A 27,318-nucleotide genomic window follows, 5' to 3' on the forward strand; every position below is an offset into this window, starting at 1 on the left:
CTAACAGCCGCATCTCACTCATGCAAGATCCTGACGAGGCCGTTTCATCGCGCCCTTTGTCTGCTCCATGCAGGTATACAATGAGGTGAGACAAATGATTGCAAACTTGCAGAAATTCCAGCCAATGACGTGGGCCAAGGCTCTCTGTGCCATCCACATGGAAAGGAGTGGCTTCATGTGTGATTATCTCCACTTACTGGTGCAAGTTAAATCCCCAGAATGCCAACAGCTTTGGATAATTCAGCTGTTAATCCTTCTTCTTCTTAGGTTAAGTGTCTGTTTTGTGGGCAGCACGGTAGCACAGTGATTAGCACAGTTTCTTCACAGCTCCAGGGTCCCAGGTTGATTCCCGGCTTAAGTCACTGTCTGAGCGGGATCTGCACATTCTCCCCGTGTATGCGTGGGTTTCCTCCAGTTTCCTCGCTCAGTCCAGACTTGTGCGGATTAGGTGGATTGGCTATGCTAAATTGTCCTTAGTGTTCAAAAAGGGAAAGTGGGGTTACTGGGTTATGGGGCTAGGGTGGAGGTGTGGGCTTGGTTTGGTTCTCTTTCCATGGGCCGGTGCAGACTCGATGGGCCAAATGGCCTCCTTCAGCACTGTAAATTCTATGATGATCTAGATGCAAAAATGGTGAAAACCTAACAGGAATGTTGTTTGTGGTGTTTGATTCTGTTGGAGATTTCACCACATGCTTGCTCCAAATACAATCCATTTTATGAGTAACTGTACTGGAACTCAAGCTGCTTTGCAAACAGTTTGAGGATAACTAGCTTTATTCATCAGAAGCAGATCATGATACCTTCCTGTTTGGTATGGGTAAGTTGTTAATTGTGAAATGAATATGCATCATGGTTTCCAGATGTAATTGGACCTAACGAGTTTAATTTGTGGCAAGAGTCATTAGTCCTTTTCTGTGATAGTGTAATAAGATGATTCTTTAAACTTTACAGAGAAAAATGTGTCCCATTCTGTTTGCACAATATTACTCATTGGAAAAAGTTTCACTTCCTGTATGGCTGAACACTGATCAGATTTTCACCTTTCATTATGTGTCACCTTTTGAATTGTTGCTTTTTATTCTACTTAGGAAGTGAAAGTTAAAGATAATGGGGGAACGTTTTGATTGTCATTATTGCAAGGAGTCCCTCCTTGGCAAGAAGTATATCTTGCGAGACAACAACCAGTATTGTGTCAAATGCTATGAGAATCTGTATTCTAATATGTGTGAAGACTGCAAGGCACCCATCGGCAGTGACTCCAAGGTAAAAGTGCTCTTCAGTTAACTAAATGTATGCATTTTAAACATGTCCTAAATTATTAAACACTCCAAATTAATGTCATATATAACAATTAACGTTGGCTTAGCACCAGTCTAATTTTCAGACTGGCAGAAAGCCACTGAAACATGTAACGAGCCACGAAATATGTAAATATGAACATAATTCAAGAATGTATTAAAATGATATTTGAAGATATCACTTTGAGGTTAATCCCTTACTTCTGATTAAAAGTAGAGCTGAGTAACTTCAGCTGTGCGCAGTTGTTGTAATTAGCCATGCTGGGTATTAGAAGCATAATTGTAGTGTATTGGAATTGCAGTATATTTTACTTCATCATTTTCTCCTAGGATTTGTCCTACAAGGATCTACATTGGCACGAAAAATGTTTCAATTGTGCTAAATGCACTCGTTCTCTGGCTGAAAAACCTTTTGCTGTCAAGGATGAAAATCTGCTGTGTACTGAGTGTTATTCTAATGAGTACTCCTCAAAATGCTTCACCTGCAAAAAGAACATCATGCCTGGTAAGAGTTAGATTTTCATCTATTTATAATTTGCATTGTGATCAGACAACCATGATAATAATTGTCCATTTTCATTTTCTTTGAAATTATCCTCATACATGTCCCCAAATAAGTTTGAGGTTGCCTCTGTCCAGTTATCATAACAACATCAAGACTAAATCAGAAGGCCATCAACCATCATTCGCCTTCTTGTCGCTAGCTTGTTCTCACAGTGAATAATGTTTCCTTTAACTCTCCTCACTTCATTCAGTTCAAAGGTGTTTCCATAGAAAACCGAAGTGCCTGTCCTTTAGCAGGATATTTTGAACATTTTTCAGGTCTCTTCCCTGATGACTTCCAATTTGTGTGTGTGTGGCAGGCTTGTTGCACAAAGTGGTCCCTTTATAGTTGACACTGAACCGCACCTGCGTTCATCTCGAAGCAAACATTGCTTGTGCTCAGCCTGCCTTTGTTTTTGTCACACTAGGCACAATTCCAATTGTTGCATAGCTATGTATCCGTGCAGTTCAGTGATATTGGCCCTCACCTTTTAGAGATTGTCATTCATTATGTTTCAAAATTCCACCACTCCTTTCCCTTAATGTAACCTATGACTACCTCTCCTCCTCATTGCTTCTCTATGCAAATGAGCATAACACTAACATCATTTATAAGCCTACTGTCTCCCCACAAATGCTTCTTCCCACCCATTAACAACTAAACTTGCACTCATGAGACAATGATCATCTGTCTCTCATTTGTCAAAACGGGCAAATCAGATAAGGCTGAGGTGGCAGTGATGAGATGTCTCCTCATGTTCCATACCTGACTGCCAAATATCAGAGAATGAAAATAGAAAAAAACATTAATTCCACAGTATAAAAGTATTAAAAATAGTAATGGAGATATGAAAGTAACTTGTGTATTATAATTAAATTGTAATAATAAGCTTGTTCTTCGTTGCCATTGTCTTGATCAAAGGTGAGCTGGCAAGATGGATACAGAACTGGCTAGGTCATAGAAGGCAGAGAATAGCAATGGAAGGGTGCTTTTCTGATTGGAGAGCTGTGACTAGTGGTGTTCTGCAGGGATCAGTGCTGGGACCTTTGCTGTTCGTAGTATATATAAATGATTTAGAGGAAAATGTAACTGGTCTGATTAATAAGTTTGCGAAGGACACAAAGGTTGGTGGAATTATGGATAGCGATGAGGACTGTCAGAGGATACAGCAGGATTTAGATCATTTGGAGACTTGGGAGCTTTGGAATACACAAGCCAAAACCCACCACAAATGACACTTAGCCCCCCCCCCCCAGGGCACCCCCAGTCCAATCTCACCAATGCAGAAATTGCCAGGTTGGTACCTCAGCAGTGCCAACCTGACAGTGCCCCTGCCAGCACCACCTGGGCATCTTTGCAGTGGCATTCTGGCACCCACATTGCACTGCCAGGGTGGCACCAGCAGTGCCAGCATACCATCCTCCCAGAGGACATGCACCTGGGGTCTCTGATCCCCTGGGGACCCCCACAAGTGTTGTTCCACCTGGTTCCCATCTCTGGAGACCAATATTGAACACCACTCACCCAAAGTCTCCAAGGCAAAGGAAATAGACCCCACACCTTGGGTACCTCGGGAATCTGCACATTAAAGTGAGACTAGCTGTCTCCCTCTAATATGCAGATTTGCTAAAAAGCGATCCTGCCCACAATGGGCGAGATTTACATCTGGAGTGGGATCTCCTGGCATCTATCGGCCACGCAACTATGTGGAAAGCTGCTTTTCAGGCACAACGTTGTCATTAAATCGCACCCATAGAAACCTTTCCGTTAGATCGCGCCCAGAGATACCCATTATTATTTTGGGACTACGCTGAATAAGTCCCTGTACGATGCATTCACATACTAGATCATGTATAATCCTGCACTCTGTATGAAGTAAATGTGCCTGAATGAAATAATCAAAGCACAATTTGATTTGCATTAAAAATAATTGTTTTAAATGACAGGATCTCGTAAAATGGAATATAGAGGAAACAGCTGGCATGAAACTTGTTTCACTTGCAAACGCTGCCGACAGCCAATGGGCACCAAGCCTTTTATCCCCAAGGAAAATGACAGCTACTGCGTCCCATGCTACGAGAAGCAGTTTGCTCAACACTGCTCATCCTGCAAGAAGGTACTGCATAGTTTTCATATGGCCATGTTATATCTTTTACTCCAATATTATCCAGTTTTTGGTACACAAATAGCACTGAGCTGGGGCAGCACGGTGATGCAGTGGTTAGCACTGCTGCCTCATGGCGCCGAGGACCCGGAACGATCTTGGTCCCGGGTCACTGTCCGTGTGGTTTGCACATTCTCTCCATGTCTGCGTGGGCCTCACCATCACAATCCAATAAGATGTGCAGGATAGGTGAACTGGCCACGTTAAATTGCCCCTTAATTGGAAAAAAAGAATTGGGCACTCTAAATTGATTTGAAAAAATAGCACTGAGCTAAGCATTGAAATAATGTTCACTTCTGGCACAGTGGTTAGCACTGCTGTGTCACAGCCCCAGTGAACCCGGTTCAATTCTGGCCTCGGGTGACTGTCTGTGTGGAGTTTGCACTTTCTCCCCGTGTCTACATGTGTTTCCTCCAGGTGCTCTGATTTCCTCCCACAGTCCAGAGGTGTGCAGGGTAGATGGATGGGCCATGCTAAATTGCCCTTAGTGACCGAAAGTTTAGGTGGGGTTACTGGGTTACGGGGATAGGGAGGAGGCATGGGCTTATGTAGAGTGCTCTTTCTAAGGGCCCGTGCTGACTCGATCGGCCGAATGGTCTCCTTCTGCACTGTACATTTTACGATTCTATGATTCTGCGAAAATCTCAGAAATGTCACCAGGTTCACGGGCAGAATTTAATGCCCTCCCCCCAGGAAGGTTTTTTTTTGGGGGGGGGGGGATATTGTTTAATCAAGCAGCAAGGCGGCAGGTGGGGATCCTGCTGCCTTCGTCCTTGACCCTGGCTCTAACCATGGTGGGAAGCCTCATGGACAGTCTTCCCATCCTTATGCCAATTAATGCCCACTTAAGGGTACTCATCCTGTTGCCACTCGTATTTACCCAGGTGCAGGCCAGACACTTGTCATTTGGGCAATCTGAAAAAGAAACTCAGTGGGCAATGCTGTAGAGTAGAGGAGGGTGAGGATGTCCATAGCTCAAAGACATTTAGTGCCTGATCGGGGGACCCGGCATCAGGAACGGATGGTCTGTTGTGAGCCACCCACATTCCCTTGCTGCTTACCACCCGCTCTCCAACCCTGTGACCCCCCTTGCCATCACTCAGGAGGCCTGAGTCCCTCGGCAATCATAGGCCTTGAACATTACCAGCAGCCTCCCTGGGGGAATACCCATGTAATTGAATGCTGCTGGCCTCTCATTGGCCAGCAGCTCTCAACAGGTGGGACTTCTGATCCTGAGGTTCTTCATCCGAAGGAAGGCCCCTTGCTGTGCAGTGACGTACCCGCTTGGCATTTAATACGGTGAGTCTTACCAAAAAGAAGTGACACAGGGCCCTCGCCAGCCTCTCTAGCTGTCAGGTGACACCCCTGTCCCCTCTACCACCCACTGTTCTTCTTCCATGTGTTATAATCTCTTTGGAATGCTTTTTGAAATAGGGACTAATAGAAACTGTATTACGTACCACTGGAATCGAATTCAAACTCTTCCTAGCAGGCATGAGTTAAATCCATTTTTCCTCATTTAAGGTGATACCTCATGGAGACTTGCCATGGCAAGAAAGGATGCACATCATGATGTACTGAACAGTTTCCTCCTGAAACTGACTACTACTGAATAGGCATTGCCCACCACTGAATAGGCATTTCCCACCTTCTTGGTCCTTGATGCTAATTTCAGATCTACGACACAACTCAAAATTCGAGAAAGTAAAATTAAAAGCATTAGCAATAAAGTCTTCCTATATTGAAACCTCATTAGTCCTTGAGACTAAATGCATATCTTGTGGGACCTGGACTTACATAGATACATAGATACATAGAAGATAGGAGCAGGAAGAGGCCTTTTGGCCCTTCGAGCCTGGCTCCACCATTCATCACAATCATGGCTGATCATCCAACTCAATAGCCTAATCCTGCTTTCTCCCCATAGCCTTTGATCCTAGTCTCCCCACGTGCTATATCCAGCCGCCTCTTGAATATATTCAAAGTTTTAGCATCCACTACTTCCTGTGGTAATGAATTCCACAGGCTCACCACTCTTTATGTGAAGAATGGCTCCTTATCTCTGTCCGAAATGGTTTACCCTGAATCCTCAGGCTGTGACCCCTGGTTCTGGACACACCTATCATTGGTAACGTCTTCCCTGCATCTACCCTGTCTAGTCCTGTTAGAATTTTATAAGTCTCTATGAGATCCCCCCTCATTCTTCTGAACTCCAACGAGAACAATCCCAACCTAGTCAATCTCTCCTCATATGACAGTCCCACCATCCCTGGATTCAGTCTGGTAAGCCTTCGCTGCTCTCCCTCGAGAGCAAGAACATCCTTCCTCAGAGAAGGAGACATAAACTGCACACAATACTGCAAGTGTGGCCTCACCAAGGCCCTGTATGTGCAGCAACACATCCCTGCTTCTATACTCAAAACCTCTTGCAATGAAGGCCAACATACCATTAGCCTTCTTTACCGCCTGCTACACCTGCATGCTTACCTTCAGCGAATGTTGCACAAGGACACCCAGGTCCCGCTGCACACGCCCCTTTCCCAATTTACAACCATTCAGGTAGTAATCTGCCTACTTATTTTTGCTTCCAAAATGAATAACTTCACACTTATCCAAATTATACTGCATCTGCCATTGGTTTGCCCACTCGCCCAACCTGGCCAGATCTTGCTGTAGGATCCCTGCATCCTGGTCACAATTCACCCTCCCACCTAATTTGGTATCACCTGCAAACTTTGAGATGGTACATTTTGTTCCCTCATCCACATCTTTAATATATATTGTGAATAGCTGGGGTCCCACCACCGATCCCTGTGGTATCCCACTGGTTACTGCCTGCCAATTTGAAAAGGACCCATTAATCCCTACTCTTTGTTTCCTCTCTGCCAACCAGTTTTCTAACCACCTCAATACATTTCCCCCAATCCCATGCGCTTTAATTTTGCACAATAATCTCATGCGGGACTTTGTCAAACGCCTTGTCGACTATACTCGTTACCTCTTCAAATAATTCCAACAGATATGTCAAGCATGAAATTCCCTTCATAAATCCATGCTGACTCTGACTGATCCTGCCACTGTTTTCTAAATGTTCCGCTATAAAGTCTTTCATAATGGATTCAAGCATTTTCCCTCTACCGATGTTTGGCTTACTGGTCTATAAGTCCATGCTTTCTCTCTACCTCCCTTTTTGAGTATCGGAGGGACGTGAGCTCCCCTCTAATCTGCAGGGACAGTTCCAGAGTCTATAGAATCCCGGAAGATGACCACCAATCCATCCACTATTTCCAGAGCCACCTCCTTAAGCACTCTGGGATGCAGATTCTCAGGCCCTGAGGATTTATAGATTGGGGAGAGTTACTGAAAGGGACGACAGTGGATAGACAATGGCAAACATTCAAGGAATGCATGGAGGAACTACAGCAACTGTTCATTCCTGTCTGCCACAAAAGCAAAGGGGCTAAGAGGGCCAATCCATGGCTTACAAAGGAAATTAGAAATAGTATCCGATCCATAGAAGAAGCATACAGATTGGCCAAGAAAAATAATAGGTCTGAGGATTGGGAGCAGTTTAGAATTCAGTAAAGAAGGACGAAGGGATTGATTAAAAGGGGAAACTACAGTACGAAAGGAAGCTTGCAGGGAACATAAAGACTGACACTAAGAGTTTCTACAGATATGTGAAGAGAAAGAGATTGGTAAAGAGAAATGTAGGCCCACTGCAGACAGAAATAGGGGAATGCATAATAAGGGACAAAGAAATGGCTGAGCAATTAAATACATACTTTGGTTCGGTCTTCACAAATGAGGACACAAATCAGGGTGCACAAACATCCCAGGATCCATAGAGACTTTCCAGGGGATTTGCATGATAATTTGAGGTTGAAGCTAGAAGCAGAGTGCAGCCACCACACATGCAGCACAGATTGGCTGTCTCATTAGAGAGAGAAACGCAGAAGGATGGATATATTCTGAAAGAGTCTGAGAAACAGGCACACTCACCTTACTAATATCTGTATGTACATAGCGATTTTCTTAAAATCATTATTAAAACATTCCTTTCGTGGAGCCTGTAACCTCCTGGCTCCCCAACATGAAAATGAATGAAAATCGCTTATTGTCACAAGTAGGCTTCAAATGAAGTTACTGTGAAAAGCCCCTAGTCGCTACATTCCGGCGCCTGTTCGGGGAGATTATTACGGGAATCGAACCGTGCTGCTGGCCTGCCTTGGTCTGCTTTCAAAGCCAGCGATTTAGCACTGTGCTAAACAGCCCCGATAACATCGGATTTGGGGGAGGTGTGCCGTAAAGAAGAGCTGGGGAATCCCTCTCCGAAGTGCCCAGGTAAGGATTTAACGCAGAAATAGTCCAAAAGCATTAACTTCCTCTGGACAATTGCACTGTGCTGGGAACCATCTAAAAAAGCGGTTTAAATCATAAACTTCAGATGGTTTTGCCTGTATTATGTTAATAGTTACTCTGAAAACATTTGAAGAAATAAAAACACTGCTAACTTCAGAGTAACTGTTTTAAACACCCAGACCAAACCTTGCACGGGCCATCTCCATAACCCCGAGCCCCTGACTAATCACCCCACCATGTATTACCCATCTCCCGAGCACCCGATCCAACCCCTCACCACCACCGCCCACTCCGTAACATCTGTCACCACCACCACCAACCCGAACGGATCCCTCCAACACAACGTCTGACCCCCCTGACATGCAACCCCCCAGATGAATGACTCCCCCGCCCACAGATGCCTGATCCCTCACTCCCAGTCACCTCCTGAACACGCCCCAGCCCACCCCCACCACCCGAATTCTATCCACTTACCTGTCATAATATACATCTATGTATACAATGGAGTGCAGACAGGCGGTGATGGACACAAAGGATGACCAGTAAGCACACAGAACAGAGCAGCCAATCATCAGACAGGACACAACCACTATAAAGCCAGAGGGCACCAGTTTTCCCGCTCTCTCGGGGCCCAGCCTCTGAGACAGTAAGAGTTAGTGAGCTGGCCAGTGCAAACACCATGTGGCAGCTAGTAAGTCTGGTTAGGCTAGTATCAGGTCTCCAGTCAAGTCAGCATAGTGTCAACCCACAGTTGAACATGTATAGTAGTTTAGATGTTAAATAAAATTGTGTTGCATCTTATCAAGTGTTGGAGGTCTGTCTCTTGCTACACTGCATCAAGTGCAGTCCACATCGACCCAGCGTACCCAACACATTAGGGGCAGCACGGTAGCATTGTGGATAACACAATTGCTTCACAGCTCCAGGGTCCCAGGTTCGATATCGGCTTGGGTCATTGTCTGTGCAGAGTCTGCACATCCTCCCCGTGTGTGCGGGGGTTTCCTCCGGGTGCTCCGGTTTCCTCCCACAGTCCAAAGATGTGCAGGTTAGGTGGATTGGCCATGATAAATTGCCCTTAGTGTCCAAAATTGCCCTTAGTGTTGGGTGGGGTTACTGGGTTATGGGGATAGGGTGGAGGTGTTGACCTTGGGTAGGGTGCTCTTTGCAAGAGCCAGTGCAGACTCGATGGGCCAAATGGCCTCCTGTTGCACTGTAAATTCTATGATTAATCTATGACATCATGGTACCAGTGAGTGATGCTGAAAATTGACGGAACTACCTTGAGTGAATCAGAGTTGACAAGCAAACAGAAGGACCTACCTTGAGTGAATCAGCGCTGACCAGCAAACAGCCATCCAGTGACATGGAAAACGTCCGCCCTCTTCCGCAGCTCCGCATCGCCGGCAACCTCGATGCAAATTGGAAGATCTTCAAACAAAAGTTCCAACTCTAGTAGCCACCGACCTCGAGGCCGCATCGGACGCCAGGAAGATCGCACTATTCCTCTCCACAGCCGGGGTCCACGCCATCCACATCTCCAACTCCCTTACATTCGCTGAAGGCGAAGACGAGACAAAATTTTAAACAGTCCTACTGAAGTTCGACAGCCACTGCGACATTGAGGTGAATGAGAGCTTTGAACGGTACGTTTACCAGCAGAGGCTTCAGGGTAAGGATGAACCTTTTCAATCATTTCTGACCCATCTCCGCATCCTCGTGCAGTCATGTAACTATGACTCGACCACTGATTCCATGATCCGGGATCAGATCGTTTTCGGGGTCCACTCCGATTCCCTTCGCCAGCAGCTCCTGAAAGTCAAGCAGCTCATCCTCACCATCGCCATCGAAACGTGCGTTCTCCACGAACATGCTAACAATCGGTACTCCCACATCAGGGCAGCAGAAACGGCAAAGCTCACCTCCCACGAGGCGGAACGGGTGCAGGCCATCGCACAAATGCAGGGCCTAAGTATCGACGAGAGTGCCCATTCCACGCTCGCTTTTCCCGGGCCTCTGCGCATGCGCGCCACGACCGAGCGGACGGCGAGACTGATGACCAGATTGCGCAGGTGCGTACGTCGTTCGACCACACTGCGCATGCGCGATGGCGCATGGAACGCGCTGACATTGGCATCATGACGTGTCTGAATTGTGGCTCCGCCCATTTAAAGCGGCAATGTCCAGCAAAATCACGTCGCTGTCTACAGTGTGGCAAGCTTGGCCACTACGCAGCCCTTTGCAGATCTGCTCCACTGCCCAGCATCCAGTGATCCCAGCCGCGGCACAGAAGCGTCCGTTCAATACAGCAGGCCATGCCAGACTCCGACCCCGACAGCCCAACAGATCCTGATGCTGCGTGCCTCAAATCTCCATACCGGGTGGGCATCATTACGAAGCATGTGCTGCCTTTCTCCAAGACAGCGATGCACCTCCCGATCCTCAACGTGGTTCCCGACGATGAGTGGTGTGCTGTCCTCACAGTCAACAAGGCTCGCATCCGGTTCAAACTGGACACCGGCGCATTGGCGAACCTCATCCCCAAATCCGATCTCGACACCATCTGCGTCAGACCAAGCATTCTTCCACCAGCCTGCCATCTCCTTGACTACAATGGCAATGCCATAGCTGCCAGTGGCTCATGCCAACTCGGAGTTTCCAATAAGTCATTTAAAGCGACACTGCGATTTGAGATCGTGGGACCTGACAGAGGATCCCTGCTCGGTGCTCGGGCCTGCAAACTCCTGAACTTGGTTCAGCGAGTCCACACCATGTCACCCTCACAGGCGACGGCCTCACCTGATGAGAATTTCCAGGCTGAAATTGATGACATCATCACGCAGTACCACAGCGTGTTCGACGGAATGGGCACACTCCCATACCGATACAAAATCCTGCTCAAACCAAATGCCACCCCTGTGATCCACGCACCACGTCGGGTGTCGGCACCCCTCAAGGACCCGCCTCAAGCAGCAGTTACAGGACCTCCAGGACCAGGGCATCATATCAAAGGTCACAGAACCCACGGACTGGGTCAGCTCCATGGTCTGCATCAAGAAGCCATCAGGGGAGCTTCAAATCTGCATCGACCCCAAGGATTTAAACCGCGACATCATGAGGGAACATTACCCGATACCAAAACGAGAGGAGTTGACCAGCGAGATGGCTCATGCCAAACTCTTTACAAAGCTGGACGCCTCCAAGGGGTTCTGGCAAATACAGCTGGATGCATCCAGTCGCAAGCTGTGCACATTCAATACCCCGTTCGGTCGCTACTGCTACAACCGGATGCCTTTTGGCATCATCTCTGCCTCAGAGGTATTTCACCGCATCATGGAACAGATGATGGAGGGTATCGAGGGGGTGCGCGTGTATGGTGACGATGTCATAATCTGGTCCAGAACTGCTCAAGAACACATCGATCGCCTCAAGCAGGTATTCCACAGAATCCATGAGCATGGCCTCCGACTCAACAGAGCCAAGTGTTTGTTCGATCAATCAGAAATCAAATTTCTTGGTGACCACATCTCGCAGCAAGGCGTGCGGCCAGATGCTGACAAGGTCTCCGCGATCAAAGTCATGAAGACCCCAGAGGACAAGAAGGCGGTCCTCCGCTTTCTAGGGATGTCAACTTCCTCGGGAAGTTCATTCCCAACATAGAGGCACACACCACAGCCCTCCGCCATCTCGTCAAAAAGTCGACGGAATTCCTGTGGCTGCCCGCTCATGAGAACGAATGGCGTGAGCTGAGGGCAAAACTCACCACAGCCCCGGTTCTGGCATTCTTCGACCCTACCAAAGAGACCAAAATATCCACTGAGGCGAGCCAGGACGGTATTGGGGTGGTGTTCCTCCAACGGGATGACTCCCCCCCATGGGCCCCAGTTGCGTATGCCTCCAGAGCCATGACACCCACTGAGCAATGGTACGCTCAGATCGAGAAGGAATGCCTGGGCCTCCTAACGGGAATCGCCAAATTTCACGTCTATGTGTATGGCCTCTCAAAATTCACGGTTGAGACAGACCACAGGCCACTAGTCCACATAATCCAGAAGGATTTGAATGACATGACGCCTCGGTTACAACAAATCCTTCTCAAGCTACGCCGCTATGACTTTGAACTTGTCTACACGCCAGGCAAGAACTCATTGTTGCAGATGCCCTTTCCAGGTCTATCACCACACCGTGTGAACAAACTGACTTTGTCTGCCAAATCGATGCGCAGGTGCAATTGTGTGCCTCCAACCTTCCGGCCACTGATGAGAGGGTCATCCAAATCGTGAGGAAATGGCCAAGGATCCTCTGCTACAGCGTGTGATGCAGCACCTCACAAATGGCTGGCAGAAGGGACAGTGTCCCCAGATTTACAACGTCAAGGACGACCTGACTGTGGTGGCCGGCATCCTCATGAAGCTCGATAGGATTGTGATTCCGCAGAGCATGCGAGCTATGGTGCTCGGCCAACTCCATGAGGGTCTCCTGGGGGTCTAGAAATGTCGACGCAGAGCTCGAGAGGCAGTCTATTGGCCGGGCATCAGCCAGGACGTTGCCAACACGGTCCTCAACTACCCCACATGTCAGTAATTTCAGCCAGCTCAACCCAAAGAAACTCTGCAGCAACATGAGATAGTGACGTTCCCATGGTCCAAAGTTGGTGTCGACCTTTTCCACGCCAAGGGGCGTGACTATGTCCTCCTGGTCTACTTCTCCAATTACCTTGAAGTAGTGAAACTGTCCGACCTCACGTCGAAGGCAGTGATTAAAACATGCAAAGAAACGTTTGCCAGGCATTGGATACCGCTCACGGTGATGAGTGACAACGGTCCCTGTTTTACAGCCAGGAATGGTCTGATTTTGCCCGCCTATACAACTTTCGTCACGTTACCTCCAGCCCCCACTACCCGCAGTCGAACGGGAAGGCCGAAAAAGGGGTCCATATCGTCAAGAGATTACAATGCAAGGCTGCAGACTCAGGCTCCGACTTCAACCTGGCGCTGCTGGCATACAGAGCATCCCCGCTGTCCACTGGGTTGTCTCCCGCGCAGATGCTCATGAATCGCACTCTGCGAACCACGGTTCTAGCCATCCATGTTCCCGACCTTGACCACCTCACGGTCATACAAAAGATGCAGCAGTCTCGGGCCCAACAGAAATCAGCATACAACGCTCATGCCACGGATCTCCCCGGGCTGGTCCCAATTGACCATGTTCGTGTGAAGTTGCCTGACGGCGGCTGGTCCGCCACAACTGTGATGGTCAAGCAAGTGACCCCGAGATCGTTCCTCATCCGCATGGCTGATGGCTCCTTCCTACGACGCAACAGACAGGCACTGCGCAGAGTTCCACGCCCGCCACCTAACCATAATGTCCCGCCTCACACAATGCTTCCTCCGGACGTGCCCTACCACCGATCTACCAGCAATCCTGCCGACCTCTGCGACCATCGCATTGGCGGCGGTCCTGCCTATCCAAGTGCAGGCGGCCCCGATCCATCCTTGAGGCGGTCAACCAGAATTCGTCGCCCGCCACAGAGACTAAACTTATAGACTGAACTTTGGCACAACTGTGTTACCTTATCGTTTTGACCTCTGTAAATATCATTGTTACCATTTCATCTGCCCTATATCTGCACTACCGACACCTTTCTGTGCATATAAGGTCATTTTAGCACATTCTGTATATAGTCACGCACATATACACATCCACACGCACATGCACCTTAATATTTATTATCTCAACACACACAATACAGAAAAGAAAAAGGGGGGGAGATGTCATAATATACATCTATGTATACAATGGAGTGCAGACAGGCAGTGATTGACACACAAGATGACACAGAACAGAGCAGCCAATCACCAGACAGGACACGACCACTATAAAGCCAGAGGGCACCAGTTTTCCCACTCTCTCGGGACCCAGCCTCTGAGACAGTGAGAGTTAGTGAGCTGGCCAGTGCAAACACCATGTGGTAGCTAGTAAGTCTCGTTAGGCTAGCATCAGGTCTCCAGTCAACAAAGAACAAAGAACAAAGAAATGTACAGCACAGGAACAGGCCCTTCGGCCCTCCAAGCCCGTGCCGACCATACTGCCCGACTAAACTACAATCTTCTACACTTCCTGGGTCCGTATCCTTCTATTCCCATCCTATTCATATATTTGTCAAGATGCCCCTTAAATGTCCCTATCGTCCCTGCTTCCACTACCTCCTCCGGTAGTGAGTTCCAGGCACCCACTACCCTCTGCGTAAAAAACTTGCCTCGTACATCTACTCTAAACTTTGCCCCTCTCACCTTAAACCTATGCCCCCTAGTAATTGACCCCTCTACCCTGGGGAAAAGCCTCTGACTATCCACTCTGTCTATGCCCCTCATAATTTTGTATACCTCTATCAGGTCGCCCCTCAACCTCCTTCGTTCCAGTGAGAACAAACCGAGTTTATTCAATCGCTCCTCATAGCTTATGCCCTCCATACCAGGCAACATTCTGGTAAATCTCTTCTGCACCCTCTCTAAAGCCTCCACATCCTTCTGGTAGTGTGGCGACCAGAATTGAACACTATACTCCAAGTGTGGCCTAACTAAGGTTCTATACAGCTGCAACATGACTTGCCAATTCTTATACTCAATGCCCCGGCCAATGAAGGCAAGCATGCCGTATGCCTTCTTGACTACCTTCTCCACCTGTGTAGCCCCTTTCAGTGATCTGTGGACCTGTACTCCTAGATCTCTTTGACTTTCAATACTCTTGAGGGTTCTACCATTCACTGTATATTCCCTACCTGCATTAGCCCTTCCAAAATGCATTACCTCACATTTGTCCAGGTTAAACTCCATCTGCCATCTCTCCGCCCAAGTCTCCAGACAATCTAAATCCTGCTGTATCCTCAGACAGTCCTCATCGCTATCCGCAATTCCACCAACCTTTGTGTCGTCTGCAAACTTACTAATCAGACCAGTTACATTTTCCTCCAAATCATTTATATATACTACAAAGAGCAAAGGTCCCAGCACTGATCCCTGTGGAACACCACTGGTCACAGCCCTCCAATTAGAAAAGCATCCCTCCATTGCTACCCTCTGCCTTCTATGGCCTAGCCAGTTCTGTATCCACCTTGCCAGTTCACCCCTGATCCCGTGTGACTTCACCTTTTGTACTAGTCTACCATGAGGGACCTTGTCAAAGGCCTTACTGAAGTCCATATAGACAACATCTACTGCCCTACCTGCATCAATCATCTTAGTGACCTCCTCGAAAAACTCTATCAAGTTAGTGAGACACGACCTCCCCTTCACAAAACCGTGCTGCCTCTCACTAATACGTCCATTTGCTTCCAAATGGGAGTAGATCCTGTCTCGAAGAATTCTCTCCAGTAATTTCCCTACCACTGAAGTAAGGCTCACCGGCCTGTAGTTCCCGGGATTATCCCTGCCACCCTTCTTAAACAGAGGAACAACATTGGCTATTCTCCAGTCCTCCGGGACATCCCCTGAAGACAGCGAGGATCCAAAGATTTCTGTTAAGGCCTCAGCAATTTCCTCTCCAGCCTCCTTCAGTATTCTGGGGTAGATCCCATCAGGCCCTGGGGACTTATCTACCTTAATATTTTTTAAGACACCCAACACCTCGTCTTTTTGGATCACAATGTGACCCAGGCTATCTACACCCCCTTCTCCAGACTCAACATCTACCAATTCCTTCTCTTTGGTGAATACTGATGCAAAGTATTCATTTAGTACCTCGCCCATTTCCTCTGGCTCCACACATAGATTCCCTTGCCTATCCTTCAGTGGGCCAACCCTTTCCCTGGCTACCCTCTTGCTTTTTATGTACGTGTCAAGTCAGCATAGTGTCAACCCACAGTTGAACATGTATAATAGTTTAGATGTTAAATAAAATTGTGTTGCACCTTATCAAGTGTTGGAGGTCTGTCTCTCGCTACACTGCATCAAGTGCAGTTCACCTCGACTCAGCCTACCCAACACATCATTACCTTGGATTGGCCCGTCAATATACTGGGCCCTTTGAACCTACCTGCTTTATGGCAGATCGTGCAGTAAAAAAGGGCCCGTCCTCGCTGAGTTTGCTGGAGCTGGACTGCGCTGGGGCCTTCGGGAACTCTTTCACTGCAAGCCCTAAGTAGCCCCAACCAGTGGTTGTTTCAGCAAAGCAGGCTCTTTAAACCCTTGGAGGCAATCACTTCCGATGCTAGTTGGAAATTATGGTCCATTATGTGTCTTATATATTATTAGAATTCCGGTAGCGGCCATGGTCACGCGAATGGCAGCTCCCGCCGGGATCGGTGTTTCGAGCCACTAAAAGGAGCGGCGGCGGCAGTTAACTGCGGTGGAAATTGCTGAGGCCTTGACAGAAATCTTTGGATCCTCACTGTCTTCAGGTGATGTCCCGGAGGACTGGAGAATAGCCAATGTTGTTCCTCTGTTTAAGAAGGGTAGCAAGGATAACCCAGGGAACTACAGGCCAGTGAGCCTTACTTCAGTGGTAGGGAAATTACTGGAGAGAATTCTTTGAGACAGGATCTACTCCCATTTGGAAGCAAATGGACGTATTAGTGAGAGGCAGCACGGTTTTGTGAAGGGGAGGTCGTGTCTCACTAACTTGATAGAGTTTTTCGAGGAGGTCACTAAGATGATTGATGCAGGTAGGGCAGTGGATGTTGTCTATATGGACTTTAGTAAGGCCTTTGACAAGGTCCCTCATGGTAGACTAGTACAAAAGGTGAAGTCACACGGGATCAGGGGTGAGCTGGCAAGGTGGATACAGAACTGGCTAGGTCATAGAAGGCAGAGAGTAGCAATGGAAGGATGCTTTTCTAATTGGGGGGCTGTGACCAGTGGTGTTCCACAGAGACCAGTGCTGGGACCTTTGCTGTTTGTAGTATAGATAAATGATTTGGAGGAAAATGTAACTGGTCTGATTAGTAAGTTTGCAGACGACACAAAGGTTGGTGGAATTGCGGATAGCGATGAGGACTGTCGGAGGATACAGCAGGATTTAGATTGTTTGGAGACTTGGGCGGAGAGATGGCAGATGGAGTTTAATCCGGACAAATGTGAGGTAATGCATTTTGGAAGGTCTAATGCAGGTAGGGAATATACAGTGAATGAACCCCCAAGAGTATTGAAAGTCAAAGAGATCTAGGAGTACAGGTCCACAGGTCACTGAAAGGGGCAACACAGGTGGAGAAGGTAGTCAAGAAGGCATACGGCATGCTTGCCTTCATTGGCCGGGGCATTGAGTATAAGAATTGGCAAGTCATGTTGCAGCTGTATGGAACCTTAGTTAGGCCACACTTGGAGTATAGTGTTCAATTCTGGTCGCCACACTACCAGAAGGATGTGGAGGCTTTAGTGAGGGTGCAGAAGAGATTTACCAGAATGTTGCCTGGTATGGAGGGCATTAGCTATGAGGAGCGGTTGAATAAACTCGGTTTGTTCTCACTGGAACAAAGGAGGTTGAGGGGCGACCTGATAGAGGTCTACAAAATTATGAGGGGCATAGACAGAGTGGATAGTCAGAGGCTTTTCCCCAGGGTAGAGGGGTTAATTACTAGGGGGCATAGGTTTAAGGTGAGAGGGGCAAGGTTTAGAGTAGATGTACGAGGCAAGTTTTTTACGCAGAGGGTAGTGGGTGCCTGGAACTCGCTGCTGGAGGAGGTGGTGGAAGCAGGGACGATAGTGACATTTAATGGGCATCTTGACAAATACATGAATAGGATGGGAATAGAGGGATACGGACCCAGGAAGTGTAGAAGATTGTAGTTTAGTCGGGCAGCATGGCTTGGAGGGCCGAAGGGCCTGTTCCTGTGCTGTACATTTCTTTGTTCTTGTTCTTAACAGGAGGGACCGACGTGGGAACAGACGTGGGAGAGCCCCCCACCCCCCCCCCCCGCTGGTGCATGGAGAGGATCAGGAGCGGAGCTGGCAGACGCGTGAACCCGGGGAAGAAGGTCGAGTCCGGGAGGACAAAATGGCGGCAGGCGAAGATCGGGAGGTGTGGGCCCACTGGGCCAGAGAACAGCAGGAGCTCCTTAAAAACTGCTTCATGGAGCTGAAAACGGAGATGCTGGCCTCCATGGAGAGAATTGCGGTGACCCAGAAGGCGCAGGAGAAGGAGATCAAGGAGGTGAGGAGGAAGGTGTCAGAGAACGAGGACGAGATCCTGGGCCTGGCGGTGAAAGTGGAGGCGCACGAGGCTCCATAAGAGATGGCAGGCGAGGCTGAATGACCTTGAGTGCAGGTGTCGGAGCCACAATCTGCGGATCCTGGGCCTTCCTGAAGGAGCGGAGGGGGCGGACGCGAGCACGTACGTGGCCACAATGTTGGGGACACTGATGGGCGCGGGGGCCTTACCGCGGCCCTTGGAGCTGGATGGGGCGCACAGGGTTCTCGCCAGAAAGCCGAGGGTAAACGATTCCTAGAGGGCGATGGTGATACGGTTTCAGCGCTTGGCAGACGGGAGCGAGTCCTGCAGTGGCCGAAGAACGAGCGGAGCAGTAAGTGGGAGAATGGCGAGATCCGAATTTACCAGGACCTGGGAGCTGAGCTGGTGAGGAGGCGTGCAGGTTTTAACCGGGCGAAGGCGGTCCTCCACGGTAAAGGGGTGAAGTTTGGGCTCCTGCACCCGGCAGACTGTGGATTACATACCAGGACAGGCACCACTATTTTGATACACCAGACGAGGCGTGGTCGTTTATCAGGCAGGAGAAGCTGGACCTGAACTAAGGGACTGGGGATGAAATGTGCGGGTGAGGAGGGACCGAGGGGAGGACGTCGGGTAATGCATAAGTTTATGGGCATGTCTGCCCTAGTTTGGTTGGTGGTTTTGTTGCTTGTTTTCCAGGTGTTTTGTCTTCCAGGTGTGAGGTGCTAGGGGGTGGGAAACGCCCGGGACGGGCTGTCCGGCGAACGGGGAGGTCTCAGATGGCGCTTGCCCCTCTACCCTGCGGGGGAGGGGGGGGGGGTAGCCCGAAGGAAGCAACAAGTTAAGGGTTGGTAGATAGAGGCGGGAGCGGCCGGGGTCAGCATGGGTGAGCCGACTCACGGAAGCACAATGGGGGGGAAACCAGAGCTAAGCGGATGCTCGGGCGAGGGGGCCGCCGGGGGGAGAGCTGGAGGAGGGAGGCGGGGGCACGCGGTTGGCCGAAAAAGGGAGATGGCTAGTCGGTGGGATGGGGGGGGGGTGGTTACCCCTCAACCAGGCTGATCACGTGGAACCGTGAGGGGCCTGAATGGGCCGGTCAAGCAGTCCCGCGTGTTCTCGCTTTTAAAGGGGTTGAAGGCGGACGTGGCCATGTTGCAGGAGGCGCACTTAAAGCTCGCGGACCAGACGAGGCTAAGGAAAGGATGGGTGGGACAGGTGTTTCACTCGGGGTTAGACTCAAAGACCAGATTTGTGGCTATTTTGGTCAGTAAACGAGTGGCGTTTGAGGCGGGGAGCATCATGGCGGTCAAGGGGCCAGGTATATAATGGTGAGTGGCAAGCTGTAGGGGGCCCGGGTGGTGTTAGTGAATGTATATGCCCCGAACTGGGACAATGCGGACTTTATGAGGCACGTGTTGGGTAGGATCCCGGACTTGGATATAAGTCACCTGATTATGGGAGGAGACTTTAATACGGTCTTGGATCCGAGCTTGGATCGTTCCACGTCCAGCACGGGAAAGAGGCTGGTGGCGGCCAGGGCCTTGGGGGAGTTCATGGGCCAGATGGGGGGAGTGGACCCCTGAGGTTTACGCGGCCAAGGACGAGGGAGTTTTCCTTTTTCTCCCATGTCCATAAAGTCTATTTACGAATAGACTTCTTTGTGTTGAGTAGGGCGTTAATCCCGAGGGTGGAGTGGGTAGAATACTCGGCCATTGCGGCCTTGGACCATGCCCCGCACTGGGTGGACCTGCGACTGGGGGCGGAACGTGGTCAGCGCCCTCTCTGGCGACTGGATATGGGGCTGCTGGCAGATGAAGAGGTGTGCGGGCGGATAAGGAGGAGTATTGAGAATTATGTGGGAACGAATGACACAGGAGAGGTGACCGTGGCAGTGGGTTTGGGAGGCTCTGAAGGCAGTCGTTAGGGGAGAGTTAATCTCCATTAGGTCCCATAGAAAGAAGAAGGGGAGGGCGGAGAGGGGGAGACTGGTGGGAGAGATACTCAGGGTAGACAGGAGGTACGCGGAGGCCCCAGAGGGGGGGCTGTTGAACGAGTGCCGGAAATTACAGGCGGAGTTTGACCTGCTGTCCACGCGGAAGGCGGAGGTGCAGCTGAGGAAAGCAAAGGGGGCAGTTTATGAGTATGGGGAGAAGGCGAGTAGGATGCTGGCACCAGCTGTGCAGGAGGGAGGTGGCCAGAGAGATTGGGGGAGTGCGGGACAGGGAAGGCAACATGGTGCTGAGCCCAGAGAGGGTCAATTCAGTCTTCAGGGAGTTCTACGGGAGGTTATACGAGTCGGAACCCACAGGTGAGGGGGAAGGGATGAGGCGGTTCATGGACCGGTTGAGGTTCCCAGGGGTGGAAGCAGAGCGGGTGCAGGGACTGGGGGCCCCGATTGGGTTGGAGGAGGTAGTCAGGGGGCTGGCAGGCATGCAGACGGGCAAGGCCCCGGACCCGGACGGCTTCCCCGCAGAACTTTATAAGTTCTTGGAGCTGTTGAGCCCGCTCCTAATGAGAACCTTCAATGAGGCAAAGGAGAGAGGGGCCCTCCCTCCGACAATGTCGCAGGCATTGATCTCACTCATCCTGAAGAAGGAGAAGGATCCGCTTCAGGGTGGGTCCGACAGGCCGATATCGCTCCTGAACGTGGATGCCAAGCTGTTGGCAAAGATTCTGGCCACCAAAATAGAGGACTGTGTCCCGGGAGTGATTGGGGAGGACCAGACGGGTTTTGTTAAGGGCAGGCAGCTGAACGCGAATGTGAGGAGACTCCTGAATATTATCATGGTGCCCTCGAGGGGGGGAGGTGGAGGTGGTGGCTGCAATGGACGCGGAGAAGGCCTTTGACAGGGTGGAGTGGGAGTATCTGTGGGAGGCGCTGGGCAGGTTTAGATTTGGGGAGGGATTTATAGGGTAGGTCAAGCTGCTGTACCAGGCCCCTCTAGCGAGTGTGTCCACAAACCGGCTAAGGTCGGAATATTTCAGGCTGCACCGGGGGACGAGACAGGGGTGTCCCCTGTCCCCGTTGCTGTTTGCCCTGGCAATTGAGCCGTTGGCCATTGCGCTCAGGACCTCGGGAGATTGAAGGGGGCTGGCGCGTGGAGGGGAGGAGCACAGGGTCTCCCTCTACGCGGATGACCTGTTGTTGTATATTTCGGACCCGTTAGAGGGGATGGGCGAGGTCATGCGGACCCTGGGGGACTTCGGGAGGTTCTCGGGGTATAAGTTGAACGTGGGGAAGAGTGAGCTGTTCGTGGTCCATGGTAGGTGCCAGGAGGAGAGACTGAGGGAGCTCCCACTCAGGATAGTGGAGAGGTGCTTTCGGTACTTGGGGATACAAGTGGCCAGGAACTGTGATGCTCTGCACAGGCTCAACTTAACCCGGCTAGTGGAGCAGATGGAGGGAGAGTTTAAAAGGTGGGATATGCTCCCGCTTTCCTTGGCGGGACGGGTGCAGACTGTGATGATGACAGTTCTCCCCAGGTTCCTCTTCGTTTTTCAGTGCCTCCCCATTTTCATCCCCAAGTCCTTCTTTAAGCGGGTGAATAGGATTGAGACAGGATTTGTGTGGGCGAATAAAACCCCGCGCCATGATCAGGAAATGGAGGAGAGGGCGGCGTGGGGGCAGTTGGAGGCGGCGTCGTGTAGAGGCACCAGTCTAGGGGCACTTGTTACGGCTCTGCTGCCATTCTCACCGGCGCGATACACCACTAGTCCAGTGGTGACGGCGGCAATGAGGATCTGGGGGCAGTGGAGGAGACCCAGGGGAGAGGAGGGGGCCTCGGTGTGGACCCCGATGCGGAATAACCACAGGTTTGCTCCGGGTAGGTTGGATGGGGGATTCCAAGGCTGGTATAGGGCAGGTATTAGGAGGATAGGGACCTGTTTATGGATGGGGCTTTCCCTAGCATGCCGGCGCTGGAGGAGAAGTTCGGCCTACCCCCGGGGAATGCGTTCAGGTGCCTCCAGGTTCGGGACTTTCTTAGAAAGCAGGTGGGGACATTTCCGCTGCTGCCCCCGCGTAGGATCCAGGACAGGGTGGTGTCTGGCATCTGGGTAGGAGAGGGGAAGGTGTCGGACATGTATCAGGAGCTGCAGGAGGTGAAGGAAGCCTCAGTGGAGGAGTTGAAGGGCAAGTGGGAGGAGGAGCTGGGTGAGGAGCTGGATGAGGGCCTGTGGCCCGACGCCCTGGGCAGGGTGAACTCCTCCACATCATGTGCCAGGCTCAGTTTAATTCAGTTTAAGGTGGTGCATCGGGCGCATATAACGGCGGCAAGAATGAGTAAGTTTTTTGGGGTGCCCGAGATGTGCAAGGCGTCCGGCGAACCATGCCCATATGTTTTGGGCATGCCCGGCGCTTAAAGGATTCTGGCAGGGGTTTGCGAGGGTGATGTCTAGGATTTTGGACACTCGGGTGAAGGCGAGTCCAGCGGTAGCGATATTTAGGGTGGCGGAGGATCCGGGAGTGCAGGAAGCGAAAGAGGCCGAGGTACTGGCCTTTGCCTCCCTGGTAGCCCGGAGACGGATTTTGTTAATGTGGAGGGACTCGAAACCCCCGGGTGTGGAGGCCTGGGTTAGCGATATGGCGGGGTTCCTCAGCCTGGAGCGAATAAAGTTCGCCTTGAGAGGGTCCTTGATGGGGTTCTCCCGGCGGTGGCAACCTTTCCTTGACTTTCTTGGGGAGCAGTAAGTGTCAGCAGCAGCAGCAGCCTGGGGGGGAGGGGGGGGGGGGGCGGGTTCTGTTGATATAATGTGAGTTGGGCATGGAGACAAAATCCACCTTGTTCTGTTTTTCAAAAAAATTCTGTTGTGTAAGTAGTTTCACTGTAAGCTTTGGGATATGATATTGTTATTTTTTATTACTATCTGTATTTCTATTTTTGTTATGTAAAAACGCTCATTGGAAAAACTTTAATAAAACATTTATTTTTTAAAAATTAATTAAATGCATAGTCTGTAATCGGAAAATCTGAGACCGAAAAAACTCTTCTGACCGAGATCAAGAAGACATAGCACTAGATTCTCGGGGCACGTGATCGTCGGCAGCGTGCCATTTGCTGATGGCGGTATTCTATCTTCCCGCCACTTGTCAATGGGATTTCACATTGTAACCACCCCAGACCGCCGGGAAATCCGCTGGCGGTGGTGCTCTGCCAGCAGGAAAAATGAATTGCAACAACCGGAGAATTTCGGCCACATTTGGAATTTCTTGGGCAGGTAAAAATAAACCATGATGTGGAACATCTGATGCTGATAAAAAAGAGCAGTGGTAAAAGAGATCGAGGTAGACAACCAATGAGTTTTTTTAAAGAGCCCCCCCCCACACAAATTGGTTGATTGTACCAATGATGAGGTGATCCACACCTCTCGAGCAAGATTACTACCGAGGTTCATGGTTGCCACCGCCCTCTTGGGGCATGGTACTTGAAGAGAGACACAAAAGGCAGGATTCTCCGACACCCTGCTGGGCCAGAGAATCAGCAGCTGCCGAATTCTCCGGCGCCGGTTTTTTGGCGGGGGCGGGAATCGCGTCGCGCCGGTCGGGGGTCATTGGTAGTGGCCCGCCAGGGGATTCTCCGCTCCACGATGGGCCGAGCGGCCGCCTGTTTTCAGCCTGTCCCGCCAGCGTAAATTACACAAGGTTCTTACCGGTGGGACCTGGCTCTGCGGGTGGCTTGCGGAGTCCTCATCTGACCCCGAGGGAGGGCCCCCACGGTGGCCTGGCCCGCGATCAGGGCCCACCGATCTGCGGGCAGGCCTGTGCCGTGGGGGCACTCTTTCCCTCTGCGCCGGCCGCTGTCAGGCTCAGCCATAGCTGGCGCGGAGAAGAAACCCACTTAACATGCGCAGGAATCATGCCAATGGTTCTGGGAACATGCTGGCGCTCCTGTGCGTGCGCCAACTCGCGCCGGCCGGCGGAGGCCCTTCGGCGCGGTTGGCGCGGCGCCAATCACTCCAGCGCCAGCCTAGCCCCTGAAGGTGCAGAGGATTCCACACCTTCCGGGCAGCCTGACGCCGGAGAGGTTCACGACGCTCCTTGGCCCTGTAGGGCCCGCCCGCCGGATTCTGGAGAATACCGCCCAAAATGTTTGCGATTACTAATCTGTTTGAAAAGGGATCCATCAACTCAATAAGTCTGTGACCTACTAAGCAAACACAGTCGTCATTTATACACAGCAAGCTCCAAAACAAATGAATGTTAATTTCATCTGTTTATTTCCATTGTCTAGGGTTGGAATGTTCCAGCCGTTCACTGGCAGCAGGATTCTCTGGTCCCGCCGGCAGTACACCGCCCCCCTCCCCCTCCCCTGAGTGGCTTCAATGTGAATTCCCATTGACAGCAGCAGGAACTGAGAATCCCACTGCCAGTGAACAACGCACTGCCTCCTGTCGTCGGGAAACGCATGGCTGGGAGGCTGGAGAATCAAGCAACATATTTGTATTCTTCACTGTTTTTCAGGCAATAACCACGGGAGGGGTGACTTATCATGACATGCCATGGCACAAGGAGTGCTTTCTGTGTACAGGATGCAAAATGCAACTGGCTGGCCAGCGTTTCACCTCCAGGGATGAGTTTCCATATTGTCTGGATTGTTTCAGCAATCTCTATGCTAAAAAATGTACAGCCTGTGGCAAAGCAATCGCTGGTGAGTCAACATACAGGTACACGTTTTGCATGAAAATCGATTCTGATTAAACCATGTGGAGAATGCAAGTGAATAACAAGGTTTCCACCTCAAGAATATAAGCAAAGGTCAATACCTCTGACAATCTAAGGCCCCTCACAATTGCACTGAAGGGTCACCCAACATAATGGGCTGAATTTTTATGAGAATGGCGAAGTTTTGCCACTGGGGCCAAAATCAGGAAGTCACTCTGCTTCCGCAGCAGCTGTATTTTGTTGGCAGCAGACAATTACGTAGCTGCCACCGGAGCCGCTGTCCTATTAAGGACAGTGACTCACCCCTAAGAGCTGCCAGACTAATCAGAGGCAGCTCAGCTGCCCCAGCGGTACCACTGCTAGTGGTGCCCATTGTTGGGGCTGCACCTGGGGAGTGTTCCTTGTATTGTTCTCCAAGCTAGCCAAAGTCGTAATGTTTACAAAGAGCATAGAGCTACATGTTTAAACCAAAGCTAGTTTATTTTACACGACTTGAAATGGTTCACAAACTCTACTGAGTAACAGCTAACAAAATAATGGTATTGAATCTATGTTGCAGTAATTTATTATCTCTCTCTAATACATCCAACACTCTAACTCAACCTCGTACTACCTTTCTTCCTCAGCTTCTCCCAGAATGCTTAGCGACACAGCCTTTTATAAGACTACTTAGTGATGCCATCTAGAGTGGATATACATGAATATCATCTTGTTAACCCTATACTCTCCTTAGATTATACATATCCTTACAGAGAGAACGAGGATGCTTAGATGGCCAGACAGCTTGAAGACATATAAGTAGGGTCTGGGCACACTAGGGCCAGGCAGGAAATCCCCAGCAATCAGGGGTGGAGGGAGGGGGGTGGGGGGGGGAGGGGGGGAGGAGGATCGGTCAGTGAACGTTGTGTCATTACCCATTGCCACCAAAGGGTCTCTCCATTGGCTGTAGAGTTCTGAAAAAGGTGCCCCTTCCATGGCCTGGTTTCATTCGATGATCTCCCAACATGGCAGCAGGCCCTCCCAATGTGGGAAAATGCTATGGGAGGTGGGAGGAGGCTCTTAATTTATTACTTAAATGACTCAATAGGGCTTCCGGCAGGTGGCCCGACTGCCAGCTTTCCCTCTGTTGGCAAAATGGAACAGCAGCAGGAAGACATTGGGCACACTCTCTAATGCCTGACCACCATTTTGCCAGCCTTCCTTCTTCCTAGCCTGTCACCAATGGACCTGGTAAAATTCTGGTCTACGTTTCAAGTCTTTCTGTACCCAAATGAGTGTGTGTGTACAGAGATATATATTTATTATAACACATACTTAAACTAAGTATAAACCAAGTTACTATTCAAGGTGCAGCACAGTTTAGAGTTAACATATTTTTTTCTATGTAATTTGAAAGCATTCTCCTGGTTCCCATATGAAAATATTACCCAAGACCTAAGTCAATAAGATCAGTTATTCACTTCTGCCAAATGTGTTTTGAAAAAAGTTTGAACTTTTCAGAGTTTTCAGTTAAATGATTTTGTATCACCAAGGCACTAACTGCATTTCCAACTTAAAAACAATTTTTTTAGCATAGTGCGCTAAGACAGTTGGCTTGTAATGCACAGCAAGACCAGCAGCGCGGGTTAAATTCCCGTTCCAGCCTCCCCGAACAGGCGCCAGAATGTGACGACTATGGGATTTTCACAGTAACTTCATTGAAGCTTTTTTGTGACAATAAGCTATTATTATTATTAGATACAGCAGCCAATTTGTTCACAGCAAGATCTGATAATCATCAATGAGTCAAATAGGCAAACACTCCGTTTTAGTGATGTTGGTTGAGGAATAAATGTTGGTCAGAACACTGGGAGTGCTGTCCCTTAAATGACGGCGTGGGTTCATTTTACATCTGCCTGAAAAGGCAGATGGGGCCTTGGTTTAATGCTGCATCTGAAAGGTGGCAGCTGGGACAGTGCGGTATTCCCTCCTCTGTGCAAATCTGTGAAGTGGGTGTTGAACTCATGGCATTCCCACTAAATGACTAGTGCTAACACTGAGCCCAGGCTATCACTAAAAAGTAGTTTCATAGCGTTTGGGATAAAAGAGGTTCACTTTGTTTTGACAAAATGCCTCGTTTTAAAGCCAA

The 27,318-nt window shown here is 49.9% G+C and overlaps 1 protein-coding gene across 11 annotated transcripts in view; it reads left to right on the plus strand.

Annotated features, from left to right (window-relative positions):
- Window positions 1–27,318, plus strand: part of LOC140410857 (four and a half LIM domains protein 2-like) — a 191,374-nt gene that overhangs the window by 159,254 nt on the left and 4,802 nt on the right. For all 11 annotated transcript variants that reach the window (XM_072499565.1, XM_072499568.1, XM_072499564.1 and 8 more), the window contains 4 exons: window positions 1,089–1,263; window positions 1,629–1,803; window positions 3,789–3,958; window positions 24,990–25,176. In XM_072499565.1, the coding sequence (XP_072355666.1) occupies window positions 1,108–1,263; window positions 1,629–1,803; window positions 3,789–3,958; window positions 24,990–25,176 (688 nt within the window). In that variant the 5' untranslated portion in view covers window positions 1,089–1,107. The remainder of the gene's footprint in view (window positions 1–1,088; window positions 1,264–1,628; window positions 1,804–3,788; window positions 3,959–24,989; window positions 25,177–27,318) is intronic.

The sequence above is a fragment of the Scyliorhinus torazame genome, chromosome 4 (assembly GCF_047496885.1).
Source record: "Scyliorhinus torazame isolate Kashiwa2021f chromosome 4, sScyTor2.1, whole genome shotgun sequence".
Classification (NCBI taxonomy): domain Eukaryota; kingdom Metazoa; phylum Chordata; class Chondrichthyes; order Carcharhiniformes; family Scyliorhinidae; genus Scyliorhinus; species Scyliorhinus torazame.